Consider the following 27,062-nt stretch of genomic DNA (forward strand, 5'->3'; position numbering starts at 1 on the left):
TGCCGGAACCAAGCAAAGGCCAAGATGTATTTAATGTTTTGTCTTCATATCTGGAAATGAAAGGTCTGTCTTGGAGGAACTGTGTTGGCATCTGTACTGATGGTGTCTCATCAATGGTTGGCTCCATGAAAAGTTTTGTTTCTCTTGTAAAAAAAGAAAACCCTGACATTGTCACAACACATTGCTTTCTTCACAGAGAGGTTTTGATGTCAAAAACTCTTGGAGATGATATGAGAAAAATTTTGGATGATGCTACAAAAATGGTTACCTTTATTAAACAAAGACCAGTTCACTCAAGATTGTTTAAAAAACTGTGTGAACACTTGGACAAAGAGCACACCAATCTCCTATTACATACAGAAATCCGGTGGCTTGGTAGAGGACGGATTCTCAACAGGGTGTTTGAGCTGAAAGGTGAATTGCAGGAGTACTTCCAAGAAAATGGCAGGCCAGATTTTGCTGAGTGCTTTAAAGATCAAGAATGGCTGCAGAAACTAGCCTACTTGGCAGACATATTTTGTCATATGAACGAGTTGAACAAGTCTCTGCAAGGCCCTGGAGAAAATGTTTTGACTTCAAGTGACAAGGTTCTTGGATTTAAAAAGAAACTGAATCTTTGGAAAAATCATGTTGCAAAAGGAAATCTTGAAATGTTTCCACTGCTGCTTGGGCTTGAGAGTGAGGAAGGATATCAGAAAGTCTCGAGTCTTATTGAACACCACCTGGAAGAACTGCAGAAAAAAATTGCACATTATTTTTCCTCCCTTTCAACTGAAGTGTTTGACTGGGTGAGGGACCCTTTCTGTGAATCTGCTGCTCAGCCTGAGAACTTGACTTTGAGAGAAGAGGAAGAACTTTGTGAGCTGCAGTCTAATCGTGCACTCAAAATGAGATTTACCAACCTGCCCTTGGACAAGTTCTGGATTTCCATGAAAGAAGGGTATCCTGCGATTCATAGGAAAGCAGTGACCATTTTGCTGCAGTTTTCAACTTCTTACTTATGTGAGCAAGCTCTCTCTTGTTTAACAAGCATCAAGAGCAAGGATAGAAATCGTCTCATTTCAGTTGAAGGTGAAATCCGTGTGTCCTTACCTCAAGTTCGACCCAGAATTGAGTACTTGTGCAGCAAAAAACAAGCACAGGTTTCCCATGGTAGACCTATATTTGGGCCTGGTCATGTCACTGAGTAAGGAAATATTTTTTCACAGTCTTGTGTAAAAATGCGTCTTAGGCGTGTTTTTATTCATGTTGCTTTGGGTTTATGGCTTTTAGTAACTTTACTATTCAACATTGTCAATAAATTTTCATGTTGTAACTAGCATAAATTTTCAATCAACTTAATTTTTATTTAAGTTAAATCTACCGAGCCTACCTTTGGAAAAATTAAATCTCATTTTATCTTAAGCCAGTCATTTAACAGAAATTTATTATGTTAGCCTTATGAGTTCTTAAAATTTATGTAAGGGAAAGAGATTAATTTCAAGAAAGGTAACCTAAGCCAATCTGCCTGTTTTTTTTTCAAGAAAGGTTAGCTTAAAAATTCATTCTCTACTTAAGAGGATTGACAATTATTTTTGGATTATAATAGCTACAATTTACTGATCATGCTAATGTGCTGTGAGCTGCAGATATAATTTTTATGCATGGGTTTCCCTGAGACCTGAACATTATTTCAAGGGTTTGTCCAGGGCAAAAAGGCTGAGAAAGGCTGTTCAATAGTGTTGTCATTTCACAGCATTCGTGGACCATAACCCCCCCCAGATGGCCAAAATATCAGATCCTTGGTCTTCTCATCAGTAACGCCACCTGGCCTACATATTATAGTTCACAACTGATATACAACATATCAAGGAAAAAAATAATGCTGTGACTGACTGCCTGGGCCATACACATAGGGGTTGTCTATGCTGGAATGGCAGCCGACCAAGCTACTGACCCAGAGGTCCAGGCTTACTGAACTGCAGTCACAGGCCTGTGGTTGGTGACATTAAGTTAGGAGAATCTGGGGTTTTTCTTCTGTGCAATGTTTCAACTGGTTGCCCTTGCTCCATATTGGCTGTAAACATGAAGCAGGACTCCATATGTAGGCTTTTGCATCTGGTCCAGAAGCTGGTTGCACTTCTGTGGCACGACCTTAGAAAGAACATGTGTGATTGGATTGCTGCTGTGTGTGGGGTGCCATTGGGGAAAAATTAACCATCATGTCCAGGTATCATTGGCACCTTTGAGGTCCCCGGACAATGATTTGACCATGTCAATTTGGACCTTGTTGGTCCTCTTCTTCCTCTTAAAGTTCCATGCGCCTCCTTACCACAGTGGATATACCACCAGGTGGCCAGAGGTTGTCTCTCTAGCATCAACGACAGCTGTAGACGTGGCTTGGGCATTCAACGGCATTTGGGTTGCTTGGTTTGGCATCTCATCCGATATTTCCTTTGACAACGGTTAACAATTTGTACCAAACCTCTGGGCTGTGATGGCCCAAAACTGGCATTAGGCTACATGACACCATGGTTTATCACCTGTAGTCCAATGGCCTATGCGAGCGGTTTCACTGCTCCTTAAAGGCTGCTATGAGGTCTTTCCTAATGGATGAGTGTTGGCATGATCAGATCCTGTAGTCCTGCTGGGGTCAGAACAGCTCCTACAAAGGACCTGTAGTCATCTGTGGCTAATTTGGTATATGGACAGCTGTTACGAGCGCCAGGTAATTTTATTCCTGACACCATGACTCCCTGGTCAGCCTCTCAACAAAGTTCCACCCTCCTCGGTAAATTCAATTCCTTTGCACCTATTCCTACCTCCCATTATGGGATACAGCACTCTTGGGTTCCTGTTGACCTACATTCTGCCTCATTTGTTTTCATCTGTCATAATGCACATCAACATCCCCTTAGGCCCCTTTGCCATGGCCCATTACAGGCATTGGAACAGAGAGAAAAAACTTTTATCATAGATAAGGGGGGTAAACCTGAATGTGTTTTGGTAGGTCACCTTAAACCGACCCACCAAGATTTGGAGGATTCCGCTACCTTGCACCTGCCATCACAACATGACCATGAGCGTGTCAACACGCCTCTGGACGAGCAAGAGGCACCTGCCTATGGAACATTGGGTGGCGGGGGGTGGCTCATCCGAACTCTAGTCAGTCTCACATTGCTGGTTTTAGTGTGTAATTGGTAGAAATGTACAGAATTCACAACATTGGTTTGGGGTTCACTTGAAGAGGCTGGTTTGATGTGATGAGGTAGTTACGTATAGGACTTCTACTGTGTTCAATTTTTTGTGTTCAATAAATGAGTTGCTACGGTTTTTCTTAAACATAAAACGCCTCTGCCGTTTTTTTGTGAAAACCTACAACAGCAACATACACAAAATGCTGGAGGAACTCAAGTCCATCAACAGCTATGGAAAGAATTGAACAGGTGGCATTTTGGGCTGAGACAGGAAAGAATGAGGGCAGAAGCTCTCAGGAAAGAGTAAAGGAAGGAGAAGGGAGAAAAGAGCACAACTTGGCAGGTGTTATGTGCATCAAGATGAGAGGGAGAAGATAGGTATTGGGAATAATGCATGAAACTGGGGGGTGGGTGGAAGAGGCAAATGCTAAACAAGATATAAGAGAGGACAGTAAATCAAGAATAACAGGAAGGAAGTAGGAGAGTCATTAAGAGAGTTGAAAGTGGGACGTGAGTGTGGGGGAGAGGAAGAGAGAATGAAGGGGTAGAGGAATAAAGGAAAAATAAGTGGGTGCCAGAAAATGAAAGAGTGGTTACTAGAAGTTAAAGAAATCCATGTTGATGCTGTCAGTTTGGTTGGGGGGGGGTGGGGGACTGTAACACATATCAGGGCTAAGAGCCTGGAGGGGGTTTAGTAGGGAGAGATGAGCAGACAAGAGTAGCAGATGGTGTAATTCCTGCAGAAAGTAGAGCAAGAGGGGTGGGAAAATAAGTCCAGTAGTGGAATTCTGTTGGAGATGGAAGTTGTGGAGAATAGAATGATAATATTGGATACAGATTCATGGGATGTTAGGTGAGGAGAAGGGGAACTATCCCAGTTATGTTGGGGGAGGGTGTGGGTGGTGGAGGATGGGGTGAGGGCAGATATGCTAGAACTGGGAGATGTGGGTAAGGACTGCTTTAATTGCAGTTGTAGTGGAAGTAGAATTCCATTTTCTGAAAAAGGACCCTGGTTTCCTGGAATGTAAGGTAGCATCCTCGCAAGTGACAGGATGGGAAAAGGATGTAGTTGAGAAAATCGTAGGAGTCAGTGAGTTTGTAATAGATGGTACAGGTTGACCACCTCAAATCCAGAATGATTGGGATCTGTGTGCAGTGTTGCATTAGTGGTTTTGCTGAATCACAGCTGGTTAGGTTAGGATTAAACATAAACACCTTTAACCCACTTGATGATCACCTCCCCCTACCTTTAAAGTACTCTGTGAATAGTGCAAGTTGGATAATAAAGAAAAAAGAAACAAGTGAAAAGAAAGTGTATTTTATTGAGGTACAGTACAGGCAAAATTTGCTGTCTGTATTTGCTTGCATCAGAAGTTTGGTTATTGCCACTTCCAAAGAGAAAAGTTGATTGTACAACTCAGTAGGATCACATGTCTGCGAATGGGAGTCATCAGGATTGTCTTGTGTTTCATCTTGAAAAACAATTGTACCATCATGTGGTGAAGTTGGCACAGCATCTTCAAGAACTGGTGGTGGCAGCACATCTGGGTGAGCTGAAGTTGACGGTACTGAAGATCGAAGTGCTGGCTCATGTTTTGCACTTTTCTAAGCAATTTTTCGGAACATATCCTGCAAGCTAACCTGTTTCGTGTATTTTGGTCTTTCTTTGATCAGTTTCTTGCAACATGTACACGTTCATTATTTCTTGTTCAGTAATAAAACAGTGATGCTCACTTGTGATCTTCACCTGTCAGCTGAATTGACTTATCAATAGATATTCTGGCTACCTCTTCCTGGTTTGCATCACTACTCTTCCCCCACTGTCTTTTGTCTCTGGACTTGCAACCACCTGCACAATTTCAGTGTCAGTATAATGATGAACAGTAGGTTCATTATCATCAATATCCACTTACTCGTTAATGTTAACTGCTTCTAGCCTTGATGCAATATTCTTCTCAGCAGGATTACTTAGAACTTCAGCATAAGAAAGCAGCTCAGGTACAATCTGTTTTTGCTTTGAAACCCTAAATTCTGTAAAGTCATTAAACCTGACCACAATTTATGCCATCCATTCTTCAGTGTTGATGCATCTACCAACTTTCAAGCTTTAGCAATTCCTTAAATTATGTATCTCACATTGAATTCTTTTTAACAAATTCCTGTACTTGTCTGCTAGTATTAACTGCACACAGTAGCCGCTTCATCAATGAGCGATATTTAGGATAGGAAGAGTGTAAAATGCTATTGCCCAAGGGTTGAATTAATGATCTACTGTTAGGTGGTTGGTAGATACCATAAACGTAATTATTTACCAAGAGTTCGGCTTTTGGATATGTAGTCCAGTTAGGAAAAATCAGCATAATCTTGACAATTTTTGTCCAGGCTACCAGAGTCACTGTGAGCTCAAAAGGTGGGCCCACTTGATTTAATTTAAATGAAGGTTGTAAATTGATTTTATTTCATGATAGCTACAATATAAAAATCTGAATGTTGAATAGTAAAGTTACTAAAAAACACAAGACCAATGTATATGAATAAAAATGCAAACTGAGACTTGACTTTGAAAGAAGAGGAAGGAAGGACTTTGTGAGCTGCAGTCTGATCGTACACTCAAAATGAGATTGAGTGACTTGCTCCCGGGAAAGTTCTGGATTTCTGTGATTTATAGGAATCCTGCTATTCATAGGAAAGCAATGAACATTTTGCTGCAGTTTTCATGTGTGAGCAAGTTTTTTCTTGTTTAACAAGCGTCAAGAATAAGGGTAGAAATTGACTCATTTCAGTTGAAGGTGAACTCCATGTGTCCTTACCTCTGGTTTGACCCCAAATTAAGTATTTATATAGCGAAAAAACAAGCACAGGTTTCACATGGTAGGTCTATATTCGAGTCTGGTCATGTCACCGAGTAAGAAAATGTGACGTGACCAGGCTCAAATATAGGCCTATCTCTTCCTCTGCTAAGTCACTGGATTTCTGTATGTAACAGGAGACTAGTGTGCTCTTTGTCCAGGTTTTCAGATTTTTAAAACTTACGTGTGAACTGGTTCTTTGTTTAATAAAATTAACCATTTTTGTAGTATCATCCAGAACTTTTTTCATTTCATATCCAAGAATTATTGACATTAGCACCTCTCTGTGAAGAAAGCAGTGTATGTGACAATGTCAAGATTCTATTTATAAGAGAAACAAAACCTCTCATGGAGCCAACCTTTGATGAGATGTCAGCGGTACAGATGCCAACACAGTTCCACCAAGACAGACTTTTTTGATTCCAGATTTGAAGACAAAGCATTAAATATATCTTGGACTTTGCTTGTTTCAGGCAGCTCTTTGCAACAGAAAAAGTTCTCCTGAATTTCACCATCATTTACAAATCTTACAAATGCTACAACATGACATTTATTGGTGAAATCTGTTGACTCATCAACCTGGATAGAGAAGCTATAGTGTTTCAGTTCATCACACACCTCTTCAGCATCATGTGCATGTCATCAATATGTTAACTTATGGTACTGTTTGAGAGTGAAACCTTTTCAGTTTCCTGTACTGAATCTTGTCCTAGCATTTTAGAAGGAAGAAAGGTGTGTCGCATTGGGAATTTTTCCAGTTAGCGGACGTCTTCCTCCCACGCCGTTCTGAAGTAGTGGGAAATCACGTACGAGGCAAGTTACAGCAGTGGTTTGCCATTGCCTTCTGCCGGGTGAGTTTTTCAAAGAGATCACCAGCTCTTAACCCAGCACGGATGAAAAGCATGCAGGGGAGCCGGCTGGATTTGAACTCGGGACCTCCTGCCCCGCTGTCCAGTGCTGATGTCACTACGCCACCAGCTGGGTCAAAATGCCTAGCATTTTACCCACTATAATTTTGCATGCTGGCATTATTAGGTTCTCACCTACTGTGTGACTTTTCCTTTTTTGGGTAATGAGTTCTGCTACTAAATAATTTGCTTCCTGAACCCTTTTACTGACTGTCACTGTACTAACAAAAGGTTTACTCTGTTCTGAGATTCCAGAAGCTGTTTAAAATAATCAGCACTTTTATGTGTCATTTGTAAGTTATTTGCCACAAACTAGGCACAATGGAATAGCACAATTTGGATCACCAGTCCATGTAAAACCCATTGACAAGTAGCTTTCATTATTTGTTGTTGTACTAGTGTAGTGAAATGATTCAAGATTGTAATTCTTCATCATTAACCTTATCAGAATTGTTCATAGGCCAAGGCCTAGAATCCTTCTCTTCCAACCTACAAAAAATCTGTTCAAAAATTGCAACATTGGACAGTCAGACATGTCTATAAAACACAGGGTTAATACAGTCGACCTTCACTAATCTAACTACCTGTAATCCGGTTCCTCCGATAATCCGGCACTGATTTCAAATTTTCCGCGCAACTGTAATTTCACATTTCCCGGACCACTGTACCAATCTGCTGCGCATGGTTTTGGTTGCGCTAGATCTGTTCATGTCTTGACGCGCTCTTGTAAGCACAGATAGGCGATTCCTGCTTGTTTTCCTGCATTTATTAATATCATTTGCTCTTTTTTAGCCCCAATTATGGTCCCAGTGAGTAAAGAAAATGCACCTCATTCTGTGAAGCGAAAACACCGCACATTATCCATTAAAGATAAAGTTGAACTCTTGAAAAAACTGGACAGTGGTGTATCGGTGAAAAGCTTGTGTGAGTGTTACAACATTGGCTCTTCCACAGTGTACGATATAAAGAAACAGAAAGAAAAACTGCTACATTTTTTTGCTGATAGTGGCTCAAAGAAACAGATGTGCGTAAGAAAAACAATGAAAGATGGAAGAAGTTCGGAACTAGATAAAATGCTGATAACATGGTTTAATCTTCGTGTAAGTGAAGGTGTTGAATTATCTGGAGATATGGTGAAGGAACAAGCAAAAGTGCTTCATGAAGAACTAGGACTAGATTATGAGTGTGACTATAGTGAAGGCTGGCTTCATCGGTTCAAGCAGCGTCATGGCTTACAGTTTCGTGCAGTATGTGGTGAAAAACGTTCAGCAGACAAGGAAGCAGCAGCAGAATTTGTTGACGGGTTACCTATTGTTCATCATTATAGTGACTCAGAAATTGTGCAGATGGTTGTACATCCAGAGAACGAAGATATTGGAGGAGAAACCAGTGATGAAGATGAGGAAGGTCCTGATAACCCCAGACTTGCAAACATGTAACTTTGCCTGAAGGTATATTAAACCGCTTGCTTTAGAAGCGGAAGTGCTCAACTTTTCTGTATAAGTTAATTCCTGTATATTTACCTGTACCCTTTATTTTATCTGTGCCTGTACAGTATGTTACTTTATTAAAATTTCACTTGCTACTCATTTAATATTTCTGTTTCATTATTATCTGACTTGTACTGATATACATGGTATTTTAAAGGTATGATGAGGTGGTTAGCTATTGCTTCATGTGATCCTTCTGTAATTCGGCATTTTCACTAATCGGGCACTCCTCAGGTCCCAGTGGTGCCAGATTAGTGAAGGTCGACCTGTAAAATGTAAAAAAAAATGGTGTAATTTGGGAGGGAGAGCTGATGTCACAGCCCAATTTGGGCGAGTCCATTCAATACTCGGAAAACGCACTTCACACTCCTCATCAGCCTACCATCCTCCCCTCCATGCAATACAGCGCTCACCAATTATCAGTGACCTTCCCTATCTCGTGTCAAAAATCGAGAATTGTCTCAACCAAATCAACACGGTCCTACTGTCCACTGCCGTCTTGGGCTGAGAGACCTCGAATGAGATTGCTAACAGGGCTGCTCGGTCACTGCCCACCACTGAGAGCACAAAATTGAAATAAAATAACAGCAATGTTTGTTTTTAACGATCTCTCGCAGAACCCCGGTTGGGAAACCCTGCTCCAGACTGAGAAGCTCATGTCTAACATACTGTACTTAACTTTGGGGGGGGGGGGGGGGGGCGGGGTTGTGGAACAGAGCTGCCAGCTGAAGAAGGCAAGCAGTTGCCTCCAACCAACTGTTCGTGCTCAGTACCCAAAGCACAGTCTGTATTGTCAGTAGTAATGGCTGTAGGCGCTTTGGGGAGCAGATACACCAGTAAGGTCGTGTTGGAAAGAGCTTGTTTAGTATCACCAAATGCCCTTATGATGTCTACTGACCGGTCAAGCATGTGATGAGGCATATTGCCTGTAAGCGCACTGTACAGAGGAAGCTTAGGTTCTGAAGCTCGCGGAATGAAGCGGTGATAGAAATTCACCGTGCCTAAAATTTGCTGTGGGTTTCTTTAGTGTGGGGTGGTGGGATATCCATAATAGTGGCTATTTTTGATGGAAGGGGTTTCACACCTTCTGTGTAGATGTGATGGCCGAAAAAGTTAATGGTTGACAATCCAAACTGATAGGGTTAATAATCTGTATGTTTCCATCAATTACATTACCTTACACTGTAAGCTGAGAGTAAAATTAACTAAAAACTATGATTGGAATACCAGTATAGTTAACTAAATAAAGAACTTGTTGTGTTGCAGTGGACCAAGTCAGCCAATTACGTATGCCATTTAATAAAATTAAAACCAATAGCAACCTTTCACCTAATAAAGAATCTGTCTGCTCCTGTGCTTTCTTAAATAAAAATTGAAGACACATCTTCCACAGTTTTTTGAGAAAGAGTTCAATAGATTTATCCTCAAAATTTCACCTTATTGTTCTTAAATGATGACCACTGATTTTTAAACAGTTGTCCCTAGTTGTAGATTATTGCATCAGAGGAATCATCCATTCAATATCTATCCTTTCAAGGCCTCTCAGGTTCTTTAATATTCTAATTATCCTTCTGATTCTTCAATACTGCAGGTGAGCAAAAACTTAGTACAGGTCGACCTTCACTAATCCGGCACCATTGGGACCTGAGGAATGCCGGATTAGTGAAAATGCAGAATTACAGAAGGATCACATTAAGCATAATCAGTGCTGGATTACTGAAGGAACAGGATTACAGGTAGTTGGATTAGTGAAGGTTGACCTGTACAATCTTCTTTCATAATAATCTCACCATAATAATCTCAGTTCAGCGGACTTCTGAATATGCAGTGTTCCTTTACTCCCCCAGGCCCGGTGACATAGGGTTGCCGTTATCATACCACATATTTTTTCTTGGCATGTTGTACCTTGCAGGGTTCATTGGTGACTAAATGGGAGGTTAGGTGCTGGCTGTCACGTCAGCTCAGTTCAGTAAGTAATTTCTGTAGAATTTGCAAGGTATGTTTTTATTATATTGCCAACATATTCATGTTAATGGAAAACTTTATTCTAATTGAATGTGGTGTAAGCTTCCCCACAAACAATGTAGTAAGTGGTATAAAGGATATTTTTTTCTGATGAATGTTTTGATCAAAGGAAATAATCAATTACAATTTATTTTATAGCTAAAGAAGAGTGGAATACCAGGATCACCAAATTAAGGAGGATGGTTGAAGAACTCTTTAGCAAGAAATATGGTACTTAATGTCTCAACTTTGTCTTGAATTTGCTTTGCTTAGACCCACTATCATGAAATTGAAACTGCTGAATTTTACAAAGTGGAAACATTACTGATCTCATATGTAAAACAATCCTAGCCATTTCATGTTGTGGCTGGTTGGGAAATGGAATATAATCAATTTGTAATATTTCTTTGCTTCAGTGCTAGAATGTCAGTTCCTCATTGCAACTAGAGATAATGCTCTTATGGTTGTTATCATGTTTGTTGAAGCTCTGAGAAAGTTTAAAGCAAATCCAACACTTTGAATAACAATAGCCCATAATACTTGAAGTGCTCATCTTGGAAAAGTGAGAAGACGATAGTGTTTTAAGTTTCCAGGTTGAATTTTGGGGGAAGACTCAGAGAAATGAACAAGTATCTGCAGTAGGATAAAATAATAGTTGTCGATGTAACAATTACTTTTAAAAGTCAGCATTTGGAGAAAATTGAAATAATGGTACAGTCATATCTGTAGTGGGAGTAAAGGAATTACATGAAAATAGTAAACTGAACTTGTGCTGAGCTGAACCTTGAAGAACTGCACCTCATTTTCCAGCTAAGCATATTAAAATCCTAAGGATTTAATGTTGCATTTAACAACTTCAGATAAAGCTTATGTAGTTATACCCTTCCATTATGTTTGTTTCAGTTTGTCTTGAACTTTGGCTACGTATTTCAAAGATTCTATTTTCTCTGCAATTTAGAACCTGCTTGTCTTCTGAATTCAAGTTTTCAAGAAGGTTTCTTGTTCTAGAATATTGACTCTGGTTTTCTGTTACTTTAACCATTTATTAAATGTATCATTCTATGTACATTGCAATAGGGCCAAGCTCTTAATAAATGGTAACTGAAATTCTTTTAAATCATAGAAACACAGAAATCTACAGCATATTACAGGCCTTTTGGCCCACAGTGTTGTGCCGATCATGTAACCTACTCAAGAAGCTACGTAGAATTTTCCTATCGCATAGCCCTTTATTTTTCTAAGCTCTATGTGCCTATCTAAGAGCCTCTTAACAGACCCTGTGAAACATTTTATTTCCTATTGGCCATGTTCCTAATTGAGTTAACTTCTAAATTAATGCTAAATGCCTAGAAGTAGTGATACATTTGCCCTAAGTAAGATTCTAATTTGATTGAAGAATGCATGTTTCAAGAATATATTTGCTCTGTGTAATTGGTCTATTAGCTAAGATAAAACACAAAATTAGTATCTACTCAAAATATAGAAAATTAAACGAAATAGAAGTTAACAGTGCTATGTGTGTGTGTGGCTCCCAAACTGTCAAGCTTAGGAACAGTTCTTAAAGTCTTAAGATGGCAAACTAGAAAAGGTCCAGTAATCCACGGAATAAATGAAGGGGAGAGATTTGTAAATCCACATTAAAATGTAGAGAGGAGGCGATTACGAAGAATTCCACAGATTTCACGCTGGGTAAACGAAGTAACAGTCGCCGAAGATCTTATCCGTCGAGTCGTTCCGAAATCCACATAGAAATATCACAAGGTGATGGTCACGGAATATCCCTTTGCACAAGTGGTTACCACTTAACACACCCGAATCCAGATAAGGGTTAACGAAAGTGGTGCCCACAGGATACTCCCAACAAAAATCCCCGTATGGATTATATGAAGTGACAGTCACACATCCAATGTGCACAGTGTGCCATTAATCAACCCAACCTTGGGCACGGGAAAGTATCAGACTTTAACCATCCATAGCAGGCTGTCCTGCCCACAGTCCAAAGCTTTTCCTCCACCCTCCCCTCTCCCTCCTGAAAATCCCAGCAGTCTGTTGCAGCTTGTTATACTGACGTCATAGTCTCGCCTCATTTAAGCGTTTTTAAAGTGACACCCACAGTAAACGAAACAGTGGTCACGTAACTAGATACAATGGATATGGCAATAATCTCTCTAATTGTGGGAGAGACTAGGACCAGAGGGCACAGCGTCTGAATAGAAAGACGTCCCTATAGAACAGAGATAAGGAGAGATCTTTAACCAGAAGGTTGTGAATGTGTGGAATTCATTGCTAAAGAAGCTATGGAGACCATGCCATTGGATATTTAAAGTGGAGGTTGATTCATTGTCATATGTTATGGGGAGAACGTAGTAGAATGGGGTTCAGAGGGAAAATTAATCAGATATGATTGAAGGTGGAGCAGATTCAATGGGGTTAATGGCCTAATTCTGTTCCTGTGGCTCTGGTCCATACAAGTACCTGTCTAATTGACGTCTGAATCTTATTCAGTGAGCTGCAGATATTAGCCACTTAATTTTTTAAAGAAAACTCTTCCCTCAAATGCTCTTTAAATTTCGTTTCTCTCATCTAAAATGTGTGTACTCCTAGTTTTGATATGCCTTTTGTGTGAAAATGATTCTAGCCACTGTATGAGTTCCTCCTGAATACTTCCGTCAGGTGACAAGTGAACAGCTAGAATAAAAAAGGGGAGGAGGAGGTGTACAATCTGTCATATGACAGGTGAGTCTAGATGAGGGGGAAGTTGGGTGGGAGGGGGATGATAAAGAATGTTGTGGGAAGCCAGGAGATGATTGGTGGAAGTGGTAAAAGGCTGAAGGAGGAATTTGATAGGAGATAACAGTAGGCCATGGAATAAAGGGAAGTAGGTGAGGAAACAGATGATGGGTAGGGCATTAGGGTAAGGGAAGGAAAGAGAAGGGGTGAGAGGCCAATGGAATGAGAGAAAACTTGGGGGGATTGGGAAGAGAGGAAAGTTTAGTTCTGGAAGTTAGGGAAGTCAATGTTCATGCCATGAAGTTGGAGATTACCAAGATGGCATTTGAGGTATTGCTCCTCCAGCCGACATTTGGCTTCATATCATTGTGTCAGTAGAGGAGGCCATGGATAGACACATTGGTATGGTAATGAGAAGTGGAATTGAAATGGGTAGCCACTGGGAAGGTTGCAGCTGTGAAAACAGAATCAGAGTGAAGGTACTTGTTGAAGCAATCGCCCAATCAGCATCAGGTCTCACAGATAGGAGGAGGCCACAGTGGGAGCACTGGATGCAATAAATGATCCAGAAGGAGTCGTAGGTGAAATGTCATGTCTCCTGGAAGGCCTGTTTGGGGCCTGGAATAGTGGTTAGGGAGAATGTGTAGGGGCAGGTGTTCCACTAATAATGGTTGCAAGGACAAGTGTCAGGAGGGAAATTTCCAGCACCTCTAGAATCTCTTCTTTCTCTGTAGTGGTTCATGTACACACCTCTCTCTCAAGTTGCATGGTGAATGAAGAATGATGTGTGTTGATTTTTTTCCCCTTAAATCTACATGTTTCATTCCTACTCTTGACCATTCATTCAAACCTGGGTTACAAATTTGGGTTTTAGAATTTTGGATTCTTTGGTACAAACCAAGTGCAGAGCAAATTGAAATACTTTTCTAGCACTTGCAGGAGTTTTGAGCAGAATGCCATACCTAGCTCTTATGTTGAAGTTATTGAGAGCATATTTTCCCATGAATAAATTCTGACTTAATTGACTGTCGAAGCTTAATTATTTTAGTTTGAATAATGAAAAATATCTGTGGTTGAATTATCTTAATCTATGTTTGAATAGTTTGCTATTTCTGTTGCAAGACACCTAGTCTATTTATTGAACCTAGTTCAGGCAGAATATTGAAAGTGTGCTAATTTATCAAATGTTTCCTATAACATGCGATTGCTGCTGGATTTGCTTCCAGTGTCACTGTCACACTGCTTTCATGTGCATGCAGGACTTGGGTAGAATGGTTGACTGAGTACATCTTTCAACGGTAGCTGTGTTCTTTGCCAGGAACATTCAACCCCCCCCGCCATGCTGTTTTGTTAAGCCTTTTAGTTTTAGATTTGCTTGCACCTGTTGTTAATGGTGTCATTATTTATAGGTGAAGCCATGGGGCAGACACAAGCAATGATTGTTCCCTATCGGAAATTTGAATCTCATCCTAAAGACCTTTATGTGGAAGGTTTACCTGACAACATTCCATTCAGAAGTCCTTCTTGGTATGGAATTCCAAGGCTAGAGAAGATCCTGCAAGCAAGTAATCATATTAAGTTTGTTATTAAAAGGTTGGTTTGTGTTTTTTTTTGGTTGGTGCTTTTTTTTTTACGTATTACCATTAGAAACCTAAGCTAATGATGCTGGAAATTCAAAGGAAAAACAGGAAAGGTTGGAAATACTCCTAGACAGTCGTCATATGTTGAAGAAAAACAATTGATGATTCTGATTGTTAATCTTTCAGTTTAAAAATTAGTTTTGTTTTAAACAAAAGTTCATCTTTTAAAATTCTGGAAAGTAGCAGGGATTAGATCAGACCAAAAAGCAGGAAAATATGATACATAGGTAGCATGTTCCAGGAGGCTGGTGTTTGCCAACATGGAGGAAATTGGTGACTGCTGGACAAACCAGAAGGACCAGGCATATAGCATGGAAATTCCTTGAGGACATTATGCTCCTCAATCAAGAGTTGCTCCTGAATGTTGGAGGAGATTGTGGAACAACAACAAAGTATGACTAGAACAGGTTCATTATACATAGGTTGATTGATTCATTTGTACAGTGTGGGTAGAAGCTTCGAAAAGAAGTTTTAAGAAGTAGTAACTTAAAATTCTCTGGTGAATTTTCATATGTGTACATTGTTACATGATAAAGGTCAGTTATTTAAAGCTAAGGTGTGCTGGAATTTCTTCTGATAAAGGGTGAATCTGGAATTTTTACCCTGGAGGTTTGTGGAGGCTATATTATAGGAGATATTTAATGAGGAGGTAGGGAAGTTTTTGGAAAGACTAGGAATTGAAGGCTGTGGTGAATTGGTACAGAAGTTGTGAAGCGTAGGGATGAGATCTACTAAAATCATACTGGATAATCGCCAATTTTCATCCTTCTGTCTTTTTTTGTTAGTCGTTTTGATCCTTCATGTTTGCCCTGTCATTTATTAAGATTGTGGCTGATCTTTAACCTTGATTTAATTTTCTGTTCTTAAAATTGGTCATTGTAATGATAAGGAGATTTAATAGTTAAGGCATTGTTAGCTGCAGACTAAACTGAGATAGATCTGGGGCAAGACCCTTATTGGTATGATTGGCTAGACAGAAGTATGGATGAGCTCCCATGGGAAGATAATGCAGTGATAAACAAGACTTAAAAGATAGTAATTTCTGGATTACCTTCAGAGACATGCAGAAATGAGTTAGTGGTTTGGGAGGGAGGGGTACAGGTTCCTGACTTACTAGAAACAGTTCTGGGGAAAGTAGGAACTTGCAAGCCAGATGTACTGCATCTCATTTGGTTCAGGAACGGTATCCTTAAAGGGAGGTTTACTAGTGCCTTTGGGGAGAATTTAACTTTACAGGGAAAAAGTAAGTGGGCAATTTCAGGTAGGACAAAGGCAAAATTGTGCAGGAAAATTTAAACAAGAAAGGAGGAATTGGGGAGGAGGTGAAGGGTTGGAAACAATTTTGGCAGAACTGATTTGTTTTTCATTGCAAGAAGCCGAGGCATAAAGTTGATGAACTGAGTTTGCAGATATGAAGGTATAATTCAGTGGCCATTAGCAAAACATAGCTTAATGATGGGCTGGAATTTCCTGTTACAGGACTTTCCAAATGTTAGAAGAGAAGATGCTGAAGAAATCATTTAGGATAACTGTCCTAAATATAACAAAGGGGTCTATTTGAATTGAATTAAACAAAGGCCTGTCACATTATTGGGAGTCTAGTTTACACTCCTTTCAGTCAGGGATAAAGGAGCAAATACACAGGCACGTTATTTGAGAAGTGCAAAAGTAATAAGCTGTTTGTTCGAGATTTTAACTACCCAAATATTTTTGCTAAGAAAGCATCTGAATCAAGAATATTTGAAATTCTTGAGGTACATTTGAGGACTTTTTAATCTCTATGTAAAAAACCAAACAAGAGAATTGCAATATTGCATTGTCTAGGAATGATCTAGGGCAGTGGATATAATGGAGTAGGAGATCACAGAAAAGGACAAATGCCATGAATAAAAGTTGCAAATTGAGGGAAGGTCAGTTTTACTAAGCTGAAAAATGATTTGGTTTAAAAAAAATTAGTCTGTATCAAAGTGGGAGATTTTCAAGGAGGATGTGCAAGGTTATTTTTTTTAAAAAGAAGTACCCATTTAATAGTGTCAAGGAACATACAGGGCAGGGGAAATGTGTATATTAAAAAAGAGAATTGACGGGTACTGACTTCAATATGGTAGAATATCGAGGTCTAGGGGTAAAATTAAATAAAATTAGTAAGGCAAAGAGGGTTTATGGAAAATACTAAAGCTCCAAGGGAAAGGGAAGAACAAGTCCTATTTGACCAAAATAATAATCCAAATACATGCAAAAGTTGGAATTAATGTTTTCACAGTAAAAGGAGATGATGATGATGATGATGATGGAGATGGAGATGATGCATCCAAGCATCTTAAAGCAACAGAGCAACAAGCACTGGATCTGACTACAATGTTTTGATGATATTTGGCTATTGGCATTACTGCTAAAGAACTGGAACCATGGCAATAATGTTCTATTAAAAAAGATGAAAGGAGCAGTCTAAGCAATATAACAATAATAAATATTGAGAGATGGCATTAATCAACATTGGGAGAAATACTTGTAAATCAAGAATAATTTACATATGTTTAAATCTAAGAATTATTTTTGGTTGTACTAAGGTGTGAAATTTTTTGTTCTATTTGCATTTTAGCATGGCAGTTGACAGTCTCGTGGCAGATTGACAAAGTAAAAGCATATAGAATGTAAGGGAAAGTAACATGTTAGAATTTAAAATACCAACTACGGTAGGGTAATGGAGATGGGGATGACAGATGCTGGAACCTAGAGCAATGAACAATCATTTCAAGAAACTCAGCAGGCCAGGCATCATCTTTGGGGGAACTGGGCAGAGGAGCTGATGTTTTGCATCAGCAGGGCAAGGTAGGGTGTGTTTGATTGGAGTTATAATAACTGAAAGATGCTGTGGAATTTGATTCAGGAGGTATTATTATGTGGCCCCTTTTTGCTTTAGTTTTATGTTAAAGTCTGTGCTCTGTGCAAAAATCATATTTTATAAAGTTTGACGTGAAGTTGGTATGTGGCTGACGGAAATATAGTTCCTACAGGAAAAGTTTACTAAAATGAAATGTCTCTAAAAGTTAGCAAATATGATCCACTCTGAAGAAGGGACGTAATTTGAGAAAGATAAAGGAGTTGTAGTATACTTTGACATGCTGCAGGATATAGGGAACTTGGAGAATGTGTCAACATTTTCTCAAGGTCACAGGGTGGGTAAATAATGTTAAGTTTTGAGATGTTAGCATATGTTGACTGAAGTACAGATTACAAAAGCAGATGGGTTGTACTGGAACTGTATGAAGCATATACAGTAGTTTGGTACATCCAGTGTACTGTATATAGTTCTGCTTGTATTTCAGAAACAGGTGATAACACTTGAGTGTGCAGTGAAGGTTTAAGAGGATATCATAAGAGAATTTGGTCAGGTTTGTCTTTGGAACAAACAAGATGGGTGTGGAATGGAGAGAAGATATAATTATGATTTATAAAATTATTATAGGTCAAGATTCTGATTCATGAACAGGAAGGTCAGTAACTTGGGTTCATATATTGGAATGAATTAGGAGAAGAGTTAAGTGAGAGTTGAGAAATATATTTCTCTTGATATTGTAATCTGGAACTCTGACCCAAAGGGTAGTGGAGATAGTAACATTAAGTTACATTTAAGTAGTACTATTATAAACACTTGAAAAGCCGTAACATGCAGAGAGATGAATTTAAAAGAGAAATAAGTTAATTCTATTTTGTTTCTGGGTAACTGGCTGTCACTTATGGTGCAAATTTCAATTGAAATATGACTCTGATCATTAGAATGTAGTGTTAATTGTGACTCTGGCTATTTTCAGATTCAGATTTAATTATTGCTTATACATTGAAATAGACAGTGAAGTATGTCATTTTGCATTAACAACTAGCACACCCCAGCATGTGCTGGGATAGCCTGTGAGTGTTGCCACGTTCCAGTGCTATCAGAGCATGCCCATTGTGTTCCATAGAACAACATAAGTATCAACAACAAAACAAAGCCCTCATCCATCCCTCCCACCCACTCACATCCAGACAGGCCTCCAACCCCAGAATAGGCTTCCTCCTGACCTTTAGTCCTTGTCCCTAGATTCTCAGACTCAGACAACAGGTCTTCAACTTAAGAATTCATCCTAGGATGCCAATTGTGAGTTTTACCTTTGAACTGTGACTTTCAGACTTGCACAGTCCTCCAACCCGATGTTCATCCTGAGAAGCTAAGAAAAATAGATTTGTTTGCAGTGTTGGTTATATTTCCCTGCTATTGTTAGCAAATAGTTTAATTTGAGTTGGCTTTGTATTAATAACATTTGTACTATACTAGGTATTTGACTTGAGGGACCTTCAAGTGACAGATAAAGCAACAAAGTAAACCTTACTTTGAAATAATTTATGTGAATTGAAGATTCTGGTTGACTAGTAAATTTTGGACTTTTCAGGACTTTTTTTTCTGATTTTTTTTTTATCTCGAACGTATTTAAACCTTTAATACCAGCTTGTACTCCTTTCCCTCCCCCCACCTTATTCTGGCTTCTTCCCCCTTCCTTTCCAGTCCTGATGAAGAGTCTTATCCTGAAATGTTAGCTGTTTATTCCTCTCCATATATGCTGGTATAGATGCCCTCTTGGATTCCTCCAGCATTTTGTATGTGTTGCTTTAAGCTTTTAATTATTTAAAGTTTCTGATGTAATTCACTCTTATTTCTAGAGCAGACCTACTGGTGAATGAGTCAAATGATGCCAATATACAGAGATTAAGCTCAACAGGTAAGATCAACTGATTATAATTAATTTACAGATATTGGTAAAGAGATTAATCAGTAATCTGTAACAGATATGCTAAACATTAGTATTTGTGATAATGTATTGTGTTAGAACGTTACCAATTCTGTCAAGTACTAGCAAGTTGGAAGTAGTACAGGTGTTCCCTGCTTTACGAAAGTTCGGTTTACGCCACTTCGCTTTTACGAAAGACCTACATTAGTACCTGTTTTCGCTAAGCAAAAGAAATCCGAAGAAGATAGTCACTTTTACGAAAAATGGCACCCACTTTAAACTTATGTTTAGCCTGAGAAAGACTACCATGACCGTGAAGCCTTGCACGGGCAGGTGTGTGCGCATGCGTGTACGTGCGGATTTTTTTTTTCTACAAATCGGTTTTGTCTAAATCTTCCCAATTCTGGTAAGTGAAACTACATACACTGTACATACATTATTTCTACTTTATATAGGCTGTGTATTTATCATATCATTCCTGCTTTTACTATATGTTAGTGTTGTTTTAGGTTTTATGTGATATTTGGTAGGTTAGTTTTTGGGTCTGGGAACACTCAAAAATTTTTCCCATATAAATTAATGGTAATTGCCTTTATACACCATTTCGGCTTACGAAAAGTTTCATAGGAACGCTCTACTTTCGGATAGCAGGGGAAACCTGTACTTGATTTTTTTTTTTTACCCACCCAGGGGCTTTCAAAATAAGCTATGATTTGCTAGTGCTGCTTTGAGATTAGTACACTGCATTATGTAATCATTATGTCACATCTATGTGGGAAAACTAAATGCAGATTGGGTGACTGCACCTTCATTCAATCTTTTATACAGCTTGTCGCTTTAATTCTCATCCCCTCTGTCCTTTCTGTTTTTGCACCCAGAGTTTATTATCAAAGAACATATGTTCTTCATGACAGGAATTCATGTGCCAGTATCTCCATTAAGATCTAGAAAAGGATAGAAATAATCCTGATTGCTGTATTATTGTATTAAACATTGATTGGGTTAGATTAAGTATTTGTCTTCAGACACACACACTTTTAAAATCTGAACATTTGGGGTATATATGCACATTTATCATGAAAAATTGTCTTCTGGACTTTTTTCAATGTTTATTAATATTTGTCTCATACTGGAGAATGAGGATGTAATAGATAGGAGCTACAGTGAGGTAGTCACCTCTAAATTGCAGGAGACAGGTACCTGGTAACTGTCACGAGAGGGAAATGGAATAGGCAGCCAGCGCAGAGCACTCCTGTGGCTGTTCCCATCAATAAAGTATGCAGCTTTGGATACTGGTAAGGGGAGATGACCTATCGGGGGAAATAGCAGAGACCAGTTTTCTGGCGAAGTCTGGCTCTGTGGCTCAAAAGTGAAGTGGAAGAAGAGGAGTGCAGTAGTGAGAGGGGTTCTGTCATTAGAGGGCAGACAGGATATTCTGTGGTACCATGACATTGATACCAATGACACAAGTAGGAAATGGGAGGGGGACCTGAAGAGAGAATGTGGGGAGTTTGGTAGAAAGCTGAAAAGCAGGACCTCCAGGGTAGTAATCTGTGGATTTCTGCTTGTGCCACATGCTAGTGAGGGTAAGAATAGGATGATGTGGCAGATGAATGTGAGACTTAGTAACTGGTGCAGAGGGGCAAGGTTTTAGATATCTGGATCATTGGGATCTCTTTTGGGAGAAGTATGACCTATACAAAAAGGACAGATTACACTTGAACCTGAGGGGGACCAATATGCTTGCGGGCAGGTTTACTAGAGTTGTTGGGAAAGGTTTTAACTAATTTGCCGGGGGTTGGGAATCGGAATGATAGGGCTGTGGATGGGGCAGTTGATATACAAATAAATGCAGTGTGTAAGACTGTATGGAAGGACAGGCAGATGATAGGGCAGAATTGCAGCTAGTGGGATGTGTTGAAGTGTAACATGGGGGCAAAATCGCAAAGGGTGATGAATCAGGACTGAAGGTGTTGTATTTTAATGCACTCAGTATAGGGAATAAAATAGATGATCTTGTAGTGCAGTTAGAGAGCAAGTATGGCATGTGGGCATCACTGAGTTGTGGCTGAAAGAAGATTATATTTGGGAGCTTAACATCCAAGAATCCATATTGTATTGAAAGGATAGGCAAAGGGGGCGGGGTGGCTCTGTTGGTTTAAAAAAATATGAAATCGCATCCTGTCACGAGGTGACATAGGATCAGAAGATGTAGGATTATTGCGGGTAGAGTTAAGAAACTGCAAGAGTACTATAAAATGTAGGAGCAGAATAGGCCACTTGGTCCATCAATTCTGCTATGCCATTCCATCTGGCTAATTTATTATCACTCTCAACCCCATTCTCCTACCTTCTCACCTTAACTTTTGACGCCCTAACTAATCAAGAACCTATAAATTTCTGCTTTAAGTGCACTCAATGACTTGGCCTCTGCAGCAATGAATTCCACAGATTCACAACCCTCTGGCTAAAGAAATTACTTCTCTGTTCTATCTGGACATCCCTCTATTCTAAGGCTATGCCCTCTGCTCCGGAACAGCTGTAATTACACTTAGTCCTCTGCAAAACAATACCTACTTGCTGGAGGAACTCAACCAGTCAGGCAACTGAGTTCCTCCTGCAATTTTGTGTGTTGCTCAAGGTTTCCAGCATCTGCAGAATCTCTTGTATCAATACCTTTTTGATGTATTCAAAGCTATTTTTGCAGAAGACAAATCTCAATGTTCTAGTATAGTCTGAAAGGTAACTAGAAGTATTTAAGAGCTACATCATGTTAAATTGTTTCAGGAAAAGAAGATTGGAATGTTAGGATTACCAAACTCAGAAAACAGGTTGAGGAGATTTTTAATACAAAATTTGGTAAGTTGTTTAGCTTCAAAGGCAATATTACAAAATCAAATTAGAGAATCTTGAATTGTCATAAGAATTTATGTAATTTTTTTTACTGCAATTGTCTGCAGGTGAAGCTTTGAATCTTCCACAGCCAGTAAAGGTGCCATATCCATTATTTGAATCCAATCCACAGCACCTCTATGTTGAAGGATTACCAGATGGAATTCCTTTCAGAAGTCCTACATGGTTTGGAATACCTAGACTGGAAAGAATTATTCGAGGCAGTGCAAAAATTAAATTTATTGTGAAAAAGTAAGTCCTAAATTTTAAATTTTAGTCATCCTTCCTAATATTTCTATTTGGTTGATCTCAACTTTAATGTGATTAAAATTCTGAAATGTAAAATGTGTGTAAATGCAAATACTGTAAAAGAAACATACAGCTATTGCTAATGCCTATTTCAATGCTTTTCAACCAGGCCAGAACTAGTCGAGCCTTACCTTCCTGATGAGTTAAAAAAAGGAAAAAGCACTGATGGTAAGGATCTGGATGTCTTTGTGTGGAGTTCAAGATGGTAACCTTTGAAGTATTTGCCATTTAATTTTTTTTTTAAACCTGAATTGTGGAACATAGCTGTGTCACTGCTCAATATTTATATAAGTTTTATATTTTTTCCTCGCCATAGTTGGCCATTCTAATTCTTGCCTAGACTTCAAAGAAAGGATTAATTTGTATAATAAGGGAAAGTATCCAGGCAAGATTTTATGCTCTGTGCAAAATAACTCAGAATAAAGGTCTGGACACATTTTATTATAACTATAATGCTTCCTTCATATGCTATAGTTTAAGAAATGTGTCAGTTTATAAATGATGCTGAAATAGCTGATCTGAGGGGGAGAGTATCAAATTGAACTGGAAAAGCGAAAATTAGTTACATTTTAAGATGCAAGGAAAGGGAAGAAGGAAGAAAGAGTCTATGATAGTATGGAAAATTGAGGAGATTAAATTACAAAGGTATCAAGAGAAAAGCCAATTATGAATGCTGGAAATCTGGATATTGGAACGAGGTAAGGGTGATAGTAAACAAAATTATAAAGAAATAAGTAAATCCTGGATGTGTAAGCAGGAATAGTAGAATAATTTTCTGGAATACTTGAACTCTGTGTAAGATGCTGTTGAATTGCGTTAAATTTACTGAAACATTGCAGGCTGTAAAGGGTACAGATGGAAGTGAAGATTAAAGTGACGAAAAGAGGCATTCCAGTAGTTGTTCAAAAGGGCAGGGTTATTGTAGGATATTAATCAGTGGATCAGCGTATTGTGAATAGAATAGTTCTTTTGGAACGTTGAGGGGGATGGAGATGCTGGAAATGGAGGATGATCTGTTGTTTACCGTAGATGGATGATATGACAATGTGGTTCAAGGAGTGAGGGGAAGGAGTTCCAGAGGATGCATGGAATATGAAAGTTGGGATAAATGAAAAGTCTAGTATATTAACAAGGGTAGAGGGGAATCTTTCCTTTAGGATAAAGAATGTGTTAACATGGCATTGTTTGAACAAAGCTATGGGAGTCATTGAACTAAACAAACCATCCTCCAAAATGGAATATGAGAAAAATAAAGGAAAGAACTGGAAATCTGAATCAAACAGAATCAAATGAAAACTACAGGAAATAAAAATTAGGAAAAATTATACTCTGGTCAGCCAGCACCTATGGGGTGGGGAGAACAATTAACATTTCATTTTCAAGACCCTTGGTCAGAATTATTCTGACAAAAGGTCTGGGACCTGAAAACTTAGCCTGGTGGAAAAAGATGATGGATCAGGAATGAAATGTTTGCCCACGGCAATTTAAAAATAGTGAACTGGATGGGGAGTGGTGTGGAGTGATTTGTTTTAACTTAATTGAGACTGAGGGTTTTCCAAACAGTCTTGGAGTAGTGGAGTAATGTAGCACCATCAAGTATCTGCTTAGAGTAATTCTATTTACCAGTTCTTGGTGTACTGATGCATTTTGCCTTGGGATGGAAATACAAAGGGACTGGAAGACCCTCTTGAAAATTTAACAGCTAATGCCTGGAAACTAGAAGCAGCAGAAAAAAACTGAAATAGTTAGAGATGAAGGTAGAAAGCTGAAACATGGAGGAAAATTTATCACAATAAGCAATTTTATATTGTGCAAGAATAGGTGGTAAGATTGATCCTACCAGGGAAGAAGATATGAGATCTGTGAAGCTGAAAGAAAGGATCTTCTCTTCTAGGTTAAGACAATGGTGACAATGACAGAAAAGCTGCAGAGTGCCTTGACACTTATTCAGATGACAAATGGAGAAACAAAAAATAAGGTCTATGCTGGGGTCTAATTATTTAGAGTTGGAATGAGGAAGGTCAGAAGGGAGAGTATAAAACAATTTTGTTAACTTGTATTTATTTTATACACTGCACTTCGTATTTTTTGTGTAAGGACTCCATTGTGTGTTTCCATTTTTGAATTTTCATCTATTTCAATGATCACTCCCAAAATGCTCCTTCCAATTAATCTACCTCAACATGAGGATAGATTCTGCAATTTTTGATGGGGTCCCTAACTGTTTTCTCATATTTTTGCGGTCATGTGGGTTGGAAAAGGAAATCCCACAATATTTTTAATCTAGTCCATGAGTTTGAACATTCATTTAGGTTATTTTCTTCCAGTTCCAATACTCCTTTTCCACTTATTGTATCTAACATTTTTTTTCTCTTTTTAATATCCTGAAAGGGGATTTTCCTTTTATGACACTAATTTATTTTTTCCACATCTAACAACCTTTGCCACCTTGGGTTACCTTTCTGCGGAAGTAGTGGTGTCTAACTCCCTTCACACCATCCAAGGTCCACTTACTGAGTGAAGTAATGATTTTACTTAACACTCAGTTTTGTGTACTGTGTTCGCTGTCTACTGACACTTGAAAAACCAAATCCAGTTTAGGTTGGTTCTTTAAGAAATGCTTCTGCTTACAGACCAAGTTTATTATCACTGTCAAATGTAATGAAGTTTGTTTTTTTGTGGCAGTAGTACAGAGTAATACATAAAATATACTGTAAATTGCATTAAGAGATTTATCTTTAGTGCAAAAAGAGCAAAAAGGGAGGTAGTGTTGGTGGTTCGTTCAGAAATCTAATGGCCGATGGGGAGAAGCTCATGGTAATAGTGAGAAGAGGGCATGTTCCAGATGGTGGAGATCCTTAATGATGCGTGCCATCTTTTTGAGGCATCGCCTTTTGTATTTATCTTCTGGTAGAGATATCCTGTGATAGAACTGGGTGTTTTTACAGCCCTCTGTGCTTTTTTCTAACCTGTATATTGGGCTACCCATACCAGGCAGTGATGCAACCAATTAGAACGCTCTCCATGGTACATCTGTGGTGTTATGCTAGTGTCTTTGATGACATATGGATCTGCACAACTCCAAATGAAATATAGCCATTGGTGTGTTTTCTTTGTAATTGGATCAGTATGTTGGGCCCAGGGTAGATCTTCACAGATGTTGATAGGAACTTGAAGCTGTTCACCCTTTCCATTGCTGATGTGTGTGTTCTCTTGACTTCCCCTACTTGAGTCGATAATCAATTCTGAGGTCTTACTGATGTTATGTGCAAAATCGGTGTTGTGATACTACACAACCAGTTGATCTATCTCGCTCCCGTATGCCTCCTCTTCACCATCTGAGATTCTGCGACAAAAGTTATGTCGTTGACAAATTTATAGATGGCACTGTGACTAAGTAGGTATTAATAAAGATAGAGGTTTTAGCATTAAAACCTGACTCAGTGTATAATCTATTGCTGCTGGTACGTAACAATTGCACTTAATGGTTTTGTTTTTATTGCACTCTTTCCCCCCCTCCCCCCCGTTCTAATTAAGAACAAGATCTCATCATTTAATTAGGTCTTTTATAGCCATAAGGACAGCAGTGAACTCCAGAATTTCAAGTAATGGTATTTGATGGTGTCTGCTATTCCCACTTACACATCTCTAGAGACATGTTCTGTTCCCTTACTTATCCCTTTACCACTCATTGCACTATAATTTCTATTTTTAATTTCTTCTGCCTGCCATATTTCCTACTATTCTAAGTTCCCATTGTCCCTTTCTCTGTATCTCAAACCGTATTTAGCTTTTTCTTGTTCTAATAAAAGTTTGCCAGTCTGAAGCATTAACTTTCTTTTTACAGATACTATCTGACTTGAGTATTTCTGGCATTTTCGATACCTCAGTCTTCCAGAATTTGCAGTATTTTGCTTTGGTGTATTAATTACAGTCTAGAAAATTGCATTGTTTTAAAATTGTGATGTGGACTCAATTTATTTCAAATTGGATTTAGACTGTCCAAACTCATTTAACTTAGGGACCCCACCTACCAACAGAGGGAGGAGACGTGTATCCTGTCCATCTGAGCCCAATTTGACCCGACCTGTGAAAGGTGAAAGGATTGTATCCTAAAATACTTTATTTAGTCTGTACTTCGTTTAATGTTGTATTTTACTTTTAATTAGACCATTAGTAAATTGTCCTCAGTACATTCCTGATGTTTTAGTTCCATCCCCTTGGTTTCTTTCACCTTACACACACTGTTGTATTACATTCAAATAATTTTGAAATGTACTACATTTGGAGTTAAA

The 27,062-nt window shown here is 38.8% G+C and overlaps 1 protein-coding gene across 15 annotated transcripts in view; it reads left to right on the top strand.

Annotated features, from left to right (window-relative positions):
* Positions 1-27,062, top strand: part of LOC140187597 (general transcription factor II-I-like) — a 143,808-nt gene that overhangs the window by 72,595 nt on the left and 44,151 nt on the right. For 13 of the 15 annotated variants that reach the window (XM_072243071.1, XM_072243065.1, XM_072243061.1 and 10 more), the window contains 7 exons: positions 10,587-10,658; positions 14,567-14,750; positions 19,499-19,557; positions 22,354-22,425; positions 22,527-22,710; positions 22,877-22,935; positions 26,789-26,863. In XM_072243071.1, coding sequence (XP_072099172.1) covers positions 10,587-10,658; positions 14,567-14,750; positions 19,499-19,557; positions 22,354-22,425; positions 22,527-22,710; positions 22,877-22,935; positions 26,789-26,863 — 705 coding nt within the window. The remainder of the gene's footprint in view (positions 1-10,586; positions 10,659-14,566; positions 14,751-19,498; positions 19,558-22,353; positions 22,426-22,526; positions 22,711-22,876; positions 22,936-26,788; positions 26,864-27,062) is intronic. The other 2 variants (XM_072243068.1, XM_072243069.1) reach the window with 1 other exon arrangement.

This window comes from Mobula birostris, chromosome 25, assembly GCF_030028105.1.
Source record: "Mobula birostris isolate sMobBir1 chromosome 25, sMobBir1.hap1, whole genome shotgun sequence".
NCBI classification, from domain to species: Eukaryota; Metazoa; Chordata; class Chondrichthyes; order Myliobatiformes; family Myliobatidae; genus Mobula; species Mobula birostris.